Source organism: Osmerus eperlanus, chromosome 6 (assembly GCF_963692335.1).
Source record: "Osmerus eperlanus chromosome 6, fOsmEpe2.1, whole genome shotgun sequence".
NCBI classification, from domain to species: Eukaryota; Metazoa; Chordata; class Actinopteri; order Osmeriformes; family Osmeridae; genus Osmerus; species Osmerus eperlanus.
Genome location: NC_085023.1, coordinates 11,669,507 through 11,682,067, shown reverse-complemented (window position 1 = coordinate 11,682,067; position 12,561 = coordinate 11,669,507). Strand labels below are relative to the sequence as shown.

Genomic DNA, 12,561 nt, shown 5'->3' with positions numbered 1-12,561 from the left:
CCTATTTCTGGCCCAGGTATCAATCACTGTTAGTCTGAAATATTATTATCTCTCCACGTCCGGTGTCTCATTGGCGGTGAAGTCTAACTTTGATTTGCCTTCATACCTGGAACACCTGTCGGTGCTCGCTCAAAATAAGTTCCACATCTATGGCTGCTTACTGGTATGTGCAATAAAGACCACAAGGGAGCACACACACAAACACTTCCACGCGCACACACAAACACTCAGACACGCTCTGGCGCAAAGACAGAGGCACCGCCGTGCCGACACCAGACAGTCATGCTGTACGAACACGCAAACACACACGTAGGTCACACACACACACACACTGGCTAACAAAGAAGAAGTTCACTGTGGCTAAGGCTGAAACAAAGCTCACCACCCCATCAAGGCAGAGGGCATGAGAGAGTGAACAAGAGGAAAAGACTGAAAGAGAGATGGTGGAGAAAAGAAGGAAGAGAACGTTTGGCGGGACAGAGAGTTTGAAATAAACCACATAATGCCTGAGATGAATTGACACTATTGTTAACTGTGTATCTTTCCATACACAAAGACAATACGCACACACCATTGCCCTCTTCATAAATAATTAAATTAAATAATTGCTTGCTTCTCTCTGTCCCTGCAGGCTGGGTTAGATTTACTTAATTTGCTGAAAAAGGTCATTCTGCCAAACTCACACTAATGATGAGATAGGGCGACACACACAGGTAGTTTGTCAAGTGGTTACTCCTTAATTTGACCTCCAGATTCTTCTTCCTTGGATTGCATCTTTGATAATTAATATGATTGTGCGTCTCAAATAAAAAAGGGATACAAAACTTACATTAAGCACCTCCCACCAGTGACGCTATAAATAGAAAAGACGAATGACTCCTGGTGGCTGTTTTGCAAGGGAGCTCTAGTTAGCCCTGCTGTATATTCCCATAAATAAAGTTTCGAAAGGTTTTGAATTTCCAACATTGAAACTTCTTAAATGTTACCAATATCAAGGGACCATTCAAATGTCCCTACCAGTGGTAGAGCAGGGGTAGTGTTTCCATATAGGGTACTAAAATAAAAATTAAATGTTTGTGTGCATTCATGTTCAAACCAAACCTATGCCCTTACAACAACAAATCACCTTTCGGATGCAACAGAAGTGTCCTGCTGTGTTTCAATTAATTGGGACATTGCTCTTACGCATACAAATAAAGGTGCACGCACGCACGCACGCGCACACACACACACACACACACACACAGCTGACCAGAAGGACAGTAGAGTTATGTGTTGCTGTAAAAAGTGCTGGGCAAAGCATTGACAGATGTGATATTAACATTTAAAGAAGAGTCTCTTGAGGTCACTGAGAGAATCAGAAATTAGCCTGGCAGTTCAAACTGGCTTTACACACATACATACACACACTCGCTCAATGTGTACATGTGGTCTCATGCACTCAAATACACTCGTACACATTGTCACAGACACACCCTCATGCTACGTTACACAGTCAGCTATCTTTGTCCCACACTGGAGAAGAAGATACATGACACTTCCAAAACTGAGAGGCCCAAGAAGCCATGAAAAAAGAAAGGAAGATTTGGATGCTGTTCTATCTATATTTTATCGTGGAATCCAGTACAGTTTGAGTGTTATTTTTTAATTTATTTTTTACTAGAGTTGAGAACAAGATGAGCCAGGGTGTTTTTTTCTGCTCGAGCAAAATATTGTTTATGGGTTATCATTTAGTTGTATTTTCTAGATTGTGATGAGGCTGCTTACTAAGAGGCAACAGAGGAGGGAACAGAGAGAGGTAAGGAAAAAGAGAGCTCCTGTGGGAGTGTGTTTCCTTACGTCTGTGTCTGCGTGTACGAGGGCATCTGTGTGTATTTTTCTGAAGGAAGTCTAACCCAATAGTCTGCCTAATTCTCACCCAGGTGGAACAAATAACCCAACCATGCAGCTGAACAAGGTCCTGTAATCTACACAACTGCTTTATCTCCTCCAGTCTGCAGTATTACAGTATACAGTATACAACACACACACACGCTCAGGCTAACACATTCCAAAATACAAGGACACACGGATACACACACAAGGATACACACACTTTCTCAGCAATAACAGTTTTTTTTTTTAAACCTGAGGCTTAACCCTTGTGTTCTCTTCGGGTCATTCTGACCCATCAGTCATTGTTACCCACCGTCGTATTGTGACAACTTTACCGCATACAAAAACAAAGTGAAGCATTTTCTTTTAACCGTCGGGCTGTCTCAGACCCTCCACATTGCGAAGGTTAAAAGAAAATGATTTTTATTTGTTTTTGTATTGGGTAAAATTGGGTAAACACAACGATGGTTCGTTATGAACCTTTGGGTCATGTGACCCGAAGGCAGCACAAGGGTTAAAGGAGGAAATCCAGTGTTATGAACTGGGCCCTAAGTCTCCCACCTACCTCTCCTCTGCAAACAGGCCGGCAAGCTCATGAACCCTCCAGACACACACACACAAATCCCCCCAGTTGTTCTCAGTTTCATATAGTGCAGAGACAACCTGGGATTCAAACTCTACCCACGTCGAGAACCGGACAATGTGGGCCACCATACCAGTCCACCATAGGTCCTCCCCTCGAAGAGGAGGCATAGGACGTGATTCTGATCCCAATCAAGCCTCCTGGGACTGGGGTTCAACTCCTATAGATGTTTAATTCGTTATTTTTGCACTCTCCTCCTCTTCTTCCTCTTTCTCCCCCTCCCCGTCTTCTGTGTAGGTGGAGGGACACCGTATGAAAGAAGGTCACACATTCAGATGCTATGTTCTGTGACTCGATGTGACGGCTCACCATGAGCTTCAATACCATCAACACCTGCACCTTCCTGATCATTTCCTGATTTAATAGCAAGGGAGCACTCTAGGTCACTCACACACAATCTCATGTTAAACCCCTATTTAAATATGAAAGGGATTTAGTGGTCAACCTATGGTCAGCTTGGGAGGCATGGCCATGTGGTCAGCCACATATGGTCAACCTTCCGCACGTGGAAACATGGGTGTCATCTACAGTAGTGATGTGGTGCAGGAGGTTACGGTTCAGTATGGAAGATTAGTATTAAAATGTGGGTTATAGGATAGGACTGGGGAGAGCACAATGGTATTTGTTTTCCAGGAAAGCGGTAACATGTTAATCTTACTCTCAGAAGGTGAACTGGAACGTCCACTCTTCCACACACATACGCACACAAACAGGGAGTCAGTTGGCTGAGCGGTGAGGGAATCGGGCTAGTAATCCGAAGGTTGCCAGTTCGATTCCCGGTCATGCCAAATGACGTTGTGTCACCCTAGATTCTTGGCTGTGCTAAATTACGTTGTGTCCTTGGGCAAGGCACTTCACCCTACTTGCCTCGGGGGGAATGTCCCTGTACTTACTGTAAGTCGCTCTGGATAAGAGCGTCTGGTAAATTACTAAATGTAAAATGTACTGTGTACAGTTGCATTGCTGCACCAAATTCTCTCCACTGGACCCTGTCACCACAGCAGCCTCCATCTCTTGCCCTTGTCACCTGTGGCTGCTTTAATACACAGAACAGAACGAATAAGACAATTACATTTGATCCACATAGCACATTTAATATTTAAAGCCAAAAAAACATGTTTTGCATATTCAAAAGAGTGCCTTTTTCTCTTGGCCATTTATTTTATTTCATTTAAAATATATAGCCTATATAATGGCTAACAATAATACCAAATGTATAATGTTTTTAGAAAAATTAAAACAATATGGTTTGGATATTTGAATTTTCTAGATGTTGACAATGCATCTGCTTGCACCTGACGCCTCTGGTAGGCTACTGCCGCATCTTTGGGCTGCAGACTCTCCCTCACTTAGCTTGGCTTTTGCCAGTCTAAACATTTGTTCAATGTTTTTACATTTTGCAGCATTTTGCTAGCCTAGCTCTGCCCTCCTACGTGCTTCCGCTCAATTTAGATTTTGCTTCTGTACTAGGTCTGGCCATGAGGTAAGTAAGTCAGTTGTCTCCAGTTAATTTTCTACCGGCCAGTCAGCAAACAGAGGGAGTGGCTGTCGTGCGCTAGTTTGTGTTGTAGTACCGTAATGGCGGCAGAGAAAGATGCGAGCGAAGCCATTCGGTCCGTTGTGGCAACGCTGCCGAGTCGAATATCCATAAGCTAAAGCCAGAGCAAGAACAAGTTTTGCTGAGTTTTGTTGGTGGCCATGATGTTGTGGCCCTCCTCCCCACGGGGTTCGGGAACAGTTAGATTTTCCAGCTACGGCAGCTAGCTCTGTTACAGTAGTGGTGAAGGAATTGGCTAAGGCGAATGCTAGCGATTGGTTATGGCAGATCAAAGTGGCTCTGGGCAGATCCAATAGTTTTAAACTTCAACAGAGTACCCGCCTACAAGGAAGTCAACGCTTGTCAATGGAGCTAGGCCAGACTCTCTGTACAAATGCAATGTACGAGAGTCTGGTTAGGACCAGGCTAGCATTTTGCAGGAGTGCCCGTTGTTTTTTGTCTCTTGCTTTTTCCGCGCCCCCCTTTTCTCCTTTTCTTTTCCTTTCCATTTCTTTGCAAAAGAAACAACAATGTTTTAGCAATAGCTCAAAATTTCTCGGCTGCAAACGACTTTTAAAACACTGCACGCGACCTCATTGCTTCCACCCACTCCAACGAACTGGCCGTACCCGGAAAACGATAGATTTTTGACCAATCGCGATCTGTAAACCGGACGGACAAGTGCAAGTTTACACGGGGGGAATCCCCACCCCCCACCCTTTGGAGTTTGGATCGTTCCAGTTAAACATTTCCTTGGTATTCAGTCCGTCCTTAAAGTGAGCATAAACTATTAGGCTATATATTTTTTTGCATAGTGCCGTGGCCATAGCGGCCATTAGTTGGACCTGCCGTTCGGGAAATCTCCCGATTCTCCCGATGGCCAGTCCGACACTGCCTATGTGACGATATGTAACAGACGTAGCCACGCTCCGTAACAACAAGGTGTCGTTCGCCACTCGCTGGGCTCGAACGCACAACCTCTGACTTGCCAAGCGCGACCACTACCAGCTACGCCAAAGAAAATCTAGCTATTCGTTGACGCGGGTGGCCTGTTACATACCTGAGGAGTGAGTTTCACAAGTTCACACCCGTTACACCTATCACTATTTATATGTCTATATATACATTAAAATATCCTGAAGGCGACTATTCACACTTAATTCCTGCTTTCCGTTGTGTTAGCTAGCCAAGGGTGACATCTGGGCATCCAAAGATCCTACCATTGCCAGAATATCATACAATAGGCTTGGATGAAATGCCTCAGCAGGTCTCTACTCTGAGCTCTCCAGTAATTTCATATTCATTTGCTTTAAGCTTTATGAACTTGGCAGAGTGGCTTCAGCAGTCTCTATGACGTAAAACCGTCAGACAAAACACTGGAACAAAGGACCAGAACACAAGCGCTTGCTTGGTTGCTTCAGTTGGTCTGTGTTGTGATTAGACAGACTGGACCGGAGGATGGTAGCTTGGAAGGACCGGGATCCATGGAAGATTTTACTGTGTGTTTCCATTTATTTCCCTTGTGTTTCTGCACCTTTGCTCTCTGGTTGCCATCATTTCTCTCGCTTTTTCTCGCTCTCTCTCTTTCTCTGTTGCTGTATCATTCACTCCATCTTCTGTCTCGTGCATTTGTTAACCACACACACACACACAGACAGATAAACAAACATGTACATGCACACAAGGACAAACATGTGCACGCACGGACACACATACACACACACACACCTTCCTGCATTAGTGGAGTAGTGAATAATTCAGTTCCACCTCACAGAATTATGAGGCTATCCTCGTCAGGGAGGGGCCGAGCCATCACCGTGGAAACTGCTGACAGGCAGGTCTGAAGAGGAGAGCAATGGTGACGCCATGGCAACAGGGACACCCATAGAGATGGAACCTTAAAGGTAAACTCTCTCTTTCTCGGTCACTCTCTGTCCTTTACCAGCCTGGTGGTACTTGCACTTTCTCTCAGTCCATCCTCTTTCTAACCTCCCGACCACTTCCTCCCCATCTTCCTGGTTCTCCATAAGCAAAAGTGAAAGCGTGGAGAGTTGGGGAAAGGAAGAGAGTCTGTCTGTGTAGAGAACTCTGACATTGGGCTCAAACCTCAATCTGTGATATGGTGTCCAAACACAGCCCAAGTCCCTCTAGTACACAGGGAGGGGGACGTTAGGAAGGCTCATGTGAACAGCTTTAGGACACCAATGCTTGAGGATGCTTGGATTTCATCAACTCATTTAGTTTCAATTCGAAATGGGATTACAAGCCAGCTGTAGCATTCTGCATTGCACAAGGTGGTAGTTTGCTTTGTGTTATTCAATTAATCTAGTCTTTTTTTAAATTATAAAACATAAAAGTGATTTACACACATACATGCTCTTGTATTGTTGGCAGAGCAAATACATAAATTAATACTACTTTTATAGCCTGCCCAGTACTCTTTACTCTATAATTGCTTCAAGACCTTAGTATTCCAATATTTCTTTGAATGCAAACAAACCCTTTTGTCACTGGTGGAGTCCCACAGCGCTATGAGGATATTGAGAAATAGTCCAATTTGAAGTCACATGCAGTACGCAAGACCCCCCACTTCCACAGAACGCACACACGCACGCCTTTGAGCGGTGACCGTTGGATGAACATGGTTTATTGTATGAGGGAACATCTGTGATAGTCCCACAGCTCGAAAACATACATACTTTCCACTCGAACAAGAGAATGTGGATGTTGTGGATAAACAAAGCCTATAATTACACACAACAATTCTGGTTGCTTTATGATCACCACTGTTCCTACAGTATATTTTTAAACCTTGATCATCTGGTGTACTTTCGACATACGGTATATTGCACATCACTTTGCATAAAAACGTCTGCTAAATTAGCAGATTTTCTGTTGACCACTGAATCAATTTACCATTTTGTGAGAAGCACATTGTTTTGATTAAACAAACGATATTGATTCACTTTGTCTGATTTTCATTGTGTAAACCTCCTGGTGCTGGTGCTGATAAGTCAATAGCCAGGTGACAGAGAATCCTGCACGCACACACACACACACACACACACACACACACACACACACACACACACACACATGGACACATACAGGTTCATATAGAATGCACCTAATTGTAAGTTCTGGACTCAAGCTTATTCAAAATACTGTACCACATAACACTATCTATGTGTGTGTGTGTGTGTGTGTGTGTGTGTGTTTTAAAGGCTTCCCATACAGCATATACCAGCCCAGATGGTAGAGAAATATATGCAGAGCAACAAATAGCCTGGTGACATTCTATGCCCACACAAACCTGCTAAGTGCCAGACAGGGAGAGAGACAAGCAGAGAGAGAAGAGGAGAGACAGACAGGGAGAGAGACAAGCCGAGAGAGAAGAGGAGAGACAGACAGGGAGAGAGACAAGCCGAGAGAGAAGAGAGACAGACAGGGAGAGAGACAAGCAGAGACAGAAGAGGAGAGACAGACAGGGAGAGAGACAAGCCAAGAGAGAAGAGGAGAGACAGACAGGGAGAGAGAGAAGCAGAGAGAGAAGAGGAGAGCCAGACAGGGAGAGAGACAAGCAGAGAGAGAAGAGGAGAGACAGACAGGGAGAGAGACAAGCCGAGAGAGAAGAAGAGAGACAGACAGGGAGAGAGACAAGCAGAGAGAAGAGGAGAGACAGACAGGGAGAGAGACAAGCAGAGAGAGAAGAGGAGAGACAGACAGGGAGAGAGACAAGCCAAGGGAGAAGAGGAGAGACAGACAGGGAGAGAGACAAGCAGAGAGAGAAGAGGAGAGACAGACAGGGAGAGAGACAAGCAGAGAGAGAAGAGGAGAGCCAGACAGGGAGAGAGACAAGCCGAGAGAGCAGAGGAGAGACAGACAGGGAGAGAGACAAGCAGAGAGAAGAGGAGAGCCAGACAGGGAGAGAGACAAGCCGAGAGAGAAGAGAGACAGACAGGGAGAGAGACAAGCAGAGACAGAAGAGGAGAGACAGACAGGGAGAGAGACAAGCAGAGAGAGAAGAGGAGAGCCAGACAGGGAGAGAGATAAGCAGAGAGAGAAGAGGAGAGACAGACAGGGAGAGAGACAAGCCGAGAGAGAAGAAGAGAGACAGACAGGGAGAGAGACAAGCAGAGAGAAGAGGAGAGACAGACAGGGAGAGAGACAAGCAGAGAGAGAAGAGGAGAGACAGACAGGGAGAGAGACAAGCCGAGGGAGAAGAGGAGAGACAGACAGGGAGAGAGACAAGCAGAGAGAGAAGAGGAGAGACAGACAGGGAGAGAGACAAGCAGAGAGAGAAGAGGAGAGCCAGACAGGGAGAGAGACAAGCCGAGAGAGAAGAGGAGAGACAGACAGGGAGAGAGACAAGCAGAGAGAAGAGGAGAGCCAGACAGGGAGAGAGACAAGCAGAGAGAGAAGAGGAGAGATAGATAGAGAGAAGCCAACATCTATCTATTATCCAGATAAAAGGGATTAGGAATTCCATTATAGTATTTCCAGGTTTTTCTATTGATTGGATTTAGATCTATTTCGTCCAATCTATGACTGAGATCTGATTTTATTGGATTCAGGACATATTCATTAACCAATTAGGGTCCATCGAATAGTTTCCTTCCAAAAAGACTCTAGGCCAAAGGCATCCGATTAGCATCCAAGTTCAGTTTGTATTTAAATCAGTGGCTAATCATTTAAACCTGATTTCAGCCAAGCCCGTATTTTCTATACTAGAGTTACAGAACTCAATGCTCAGACAGTGACAGTTAAGACCACACACAGAGATGCGATCATGCTGTCTATGTGTACGATACACAGGCATGCACACATGTATACACAAACACATACTATACTCACACACAAGCACACATACATATGTATACACATTCACAATGTAAAGCATGTGTCTCCTAAAACCAAATATCCCACCGTGCATGAATTACAGGAGCAACAAGCGTTTACTTCCTCAAAATGGATTTGAGTTTTGGGTTGGGGAGGTGTTGTGTGAAATAGATAGAAGGGTATCAGGAGAGAAGGATGCTTATTCCGCTGAAAAATGAATGAATACAGGATGATGAATTTTCTCTCTCGCAAACTTGACTGTAAACACAGACGCCATGTCACACCCACAACTACCACTGTCAAATGCTAAACACATAACCCATTCATGTCAAAGCCCCGGAACAGAAACTGGTCCTTTGTCTGACTTACAGCTGAGAAGCAGCCAAGTCTGGCTTCTGTCTCCTCACAGCTCTTGGTTCTAATGGACTTAATGTATCACTGACTTTTCCATAGACACTGCTCATGTCTCCTCTACCTCCGTCTCCCACGGCTCGTTGTATACAGTACCCTGTCTCTAAACGATAGAGCAAGTCCTGCTCCTCTCCTCCTTTCATCCCTCCCTTACTTAACAAGGACAGGAGCCAGGGTGGAGGGGTGCGTTTGTCACCTTGCTGTCATAGTAATGGGAGTCACGAGAGTTGTGGCGTGCGTGCGTGGGTGCGTATGTGCCTGCGTTCATTCATCATTGAACTTGGAGGAGGAAAATTATGGAAAATCTATTGTGGTTATGATCTCGGGATGAGCTCATGTTGGACCGTGGATCAGTGTGTGTTAATATGTGTGTGTGTACAGATATGAAACTTACAGCCCGCCGCTGTAAGATTATGACAAAATAATAGTTCTAAGTAAATAGCTTATAAAAGAATGCTACATTTTCCAATAAAGGCCCCAACAATGGTCCGTTTTCCATCTCCTGCTAGAACGTCTGGGACCGTATCTCGCTTTCACATGAAGATTTGAAATGTTGTCTTTTACCCCTCAGGCCAGCCCAAGCAAACATAAACTCAGCCTGTTACACAGTCGCTGATACACAGTCGTTCTCTATCCAGAAAATGAGTTTCCAGGATAAGAAAGGGAGAACCAAGGAGTGGCAGAGGTAGAGAGGGGCGTGAGAGGGAGCGACAGTGGGAGAGGAAAGAAGTTCAAGGAGAGAGAGAGAGAGAGAGAGAGAGAGAGAGAGAGAGAGAGAGAGAGAGAGAGAGAGAGAGAGAGAGAGAGAGAGAGAGAGAGAGAGAGAGAGAGAGAGAGAGAGAGAGAGAGAGAGAGAGAGAGGATAGTGACTGAGAGGGAGACAGGGAGAACGAGAAAGAAAGAGAAAAGGAGAGAGTGAGAGACAGAGGATTCAGCACTGTAGTTCAGTGAGGAGGACGTCATCCCTGCGCCAAAAGTGTGTTAGCTTTATCCTCTGAACTTCATAACCAACATTAAACAGACAAACACACACACAGTGCTTTGTTTTTTAAACACCCAGCTGTCTTGTTGTGTCAAGCTTGCTGGTCTGTTGGCTGGATTCCTTAGGGAAGGCTTACTCAGAGAAAACAGACCCTCAGAGTGCATTAGACTCCAGTCAATGGACTGGGCCCAAAGCCTGGTTAACACACACACACACACACAAACCTTGAAAACATAAAAACACACGCCTTTTAAACACACCACACACACACACCACACACACACACACACACTTTCTCGGCTACACTGGGCTTTTTGTCCTGTGTAATGTGAGTCACTGGCTTCTGATGAGGACTTGGGTTGCCATGTCCACTTTGGGGAGAATTTAATATCTGTGGGGTCTCCTGGAATGTGTGAGTGGGGATACAAAAGACCTCTAGCACACCCGTGCACGCGCACACACGCTCACCCACGCACCCTGGGCTTCTTTCATTGTGGAGGGGAGAGGGATCAAACGAGCACTCTCATCAGAGATTTCTTTTCATTTGCGCCTTTCCTCACTTATCATCTTCTGCTCTTCTTCACCTCAAGCTGCCGATCCAGTCAGGCCGTAGCTTTTGGAAACACTACGGAACAAACACTACGGAACAAACTCTCTGACAAACGCTGAACGCAGCCCTGATGGATTGGGAACAGATCCTGCCCACAGGATCCAAGTGGGACTTCGCTCTTCTGATGCCTTCCGAGAGAAATGGAAAACTGTGCCTGCTTCAATTGATTTCATTAGGCGCCAACACATGTGCTGTGATTCCACACGCGCGGCACTTCAAAGGTCAGTTCGAGCAGAGATGCCACAACAAAAGAGTCATCTTTAAACGGCAATAATGCAGCGCTCTCTCATGATTCAAGCCTCGTCTGATTTCCAACAGCTTGTGAAAAGCGTGTGTATGTGTGTGTCAGTGACAGAGAGGAAGGAGAGAGAGTGAAAGAAAGAGAAGGAGAGAGAGAGAAAAAGAGAGGTGGGGGGGAAATAGAATATTTAACATTCCATTATAGCCAAAAGTTAGCAGGACAAAGAGGCCCATCCCGTTAATGCACAACATATACATATTTTATCAAGGCTCACGACATGGGGAAGAATAGCCAGACGGTCGGTCAGGGGTCGATGCAGGAAGCCTGTTTACACCCATGAAACACCTTTCTCTCCTCCACTCCCCTCGCTCTTCCATTTCATTATAGTACACTCAGGCAACACTGCAATTTCAGTGCAGAACTCAAATTCCCTAAACCTCCATCCTCCTGGATACATACTGGTTTTTTTATTACCTAAACTTCTACCGTCTCTGACAAAAGTCCATTACAACTGTGATGGACTTGCGTTCTCTTTAGACAGAAAAACCTAACAGGTAAGATAACAAACAAGGGTGAGTCCTGTGTGGGCGGAGGCTGCAGCCTGCTGCTCTCTGTCAAAGGAATATTGATGAGTTCTCAGTAGAACAAATGCCAACATCCAAGGCACAGTGTCGGCATGAAGAAAACGCCTGAGAGAATTGTCACCCCCGCCCACACTTGCTACTTGCTACACACTTGCTCTTTTTTGCCCCCTCGTCATCCTTTCCTTGTTACCAACTCCAATGAATGCTCCTGCTTTTGCTTCCTAGCTCTCCCAAATGACAGATGGATGGATGAATGGACGGACAGACAGACGGATGCTTAATCGATCCCAGAGGAGAACTTTCACCGTTACAGAAGTATTCAAAAAGGAGCACAAGGGACATATCATTAACAAAAGCAAGTAGAAACCAAGTATGGACACTGAATAAAAAGGTACTATTATAAGTATTGTACTTGTACTAACTATTGTATAAGTACTGGGGGGTCAGATGGCTGAGCGGTTGGGTCGGGCTATTAATTAGAAGGTTGTTGGTTCGATTCCCGGCCGTCCCGACCGTGCCAAATGACGTTGTGTCCTTGGGCAAGGCACTTCATCCTACTTGCCTCGGGGAGAATGTCCCTGTACTTACTGTAAGTCGCTCTGGATAAGAGCGTCTGCTAAATGACTAAATGTAAATGTAAGTATTCTGATCCTAAATAGGAAAAAAAGGCCACCAGTCATCTCACTCACTCTCACTCTATTCTTCCTCTCCCTATCTTTTCCCCCGTCATGCCTCCCACTACCTCCTCTCTCTCCATGCCTTTCTCACCCCTTCTTTTTCTTCCTTTTAGCTCCTCAGCCTCTTTCCTCCTCCTGTCGTTCTATCCTATCAGGTTAGCT

The 12,561-nt window shown here is 45.3% G+C and overlaps 1 protein-coding gene across 1 annotated transcript in view; it reads right to left on the bottom strand.

Annotated features, from left to right (window-relative positions):
* Positions 1-774, bottom strand: part of kcnq5a (potassium voltage-gated channel, KQT-like subfamily, member 5a) — a 19,474-nt gene extending 18,700 nt beyond the window's left edge. The window contains exon 1 of the mRNA XM_062464506.1: positions 747-774. Within this exon, the coding sequence (XP_062320490.1) occupies positions 747-774 (28 nt within the window). The remainder of the gene's footprint in view (positions 1-746) is intronic.
* Positions 775-12,561: the final 11,787 nt, after the last annotated feature.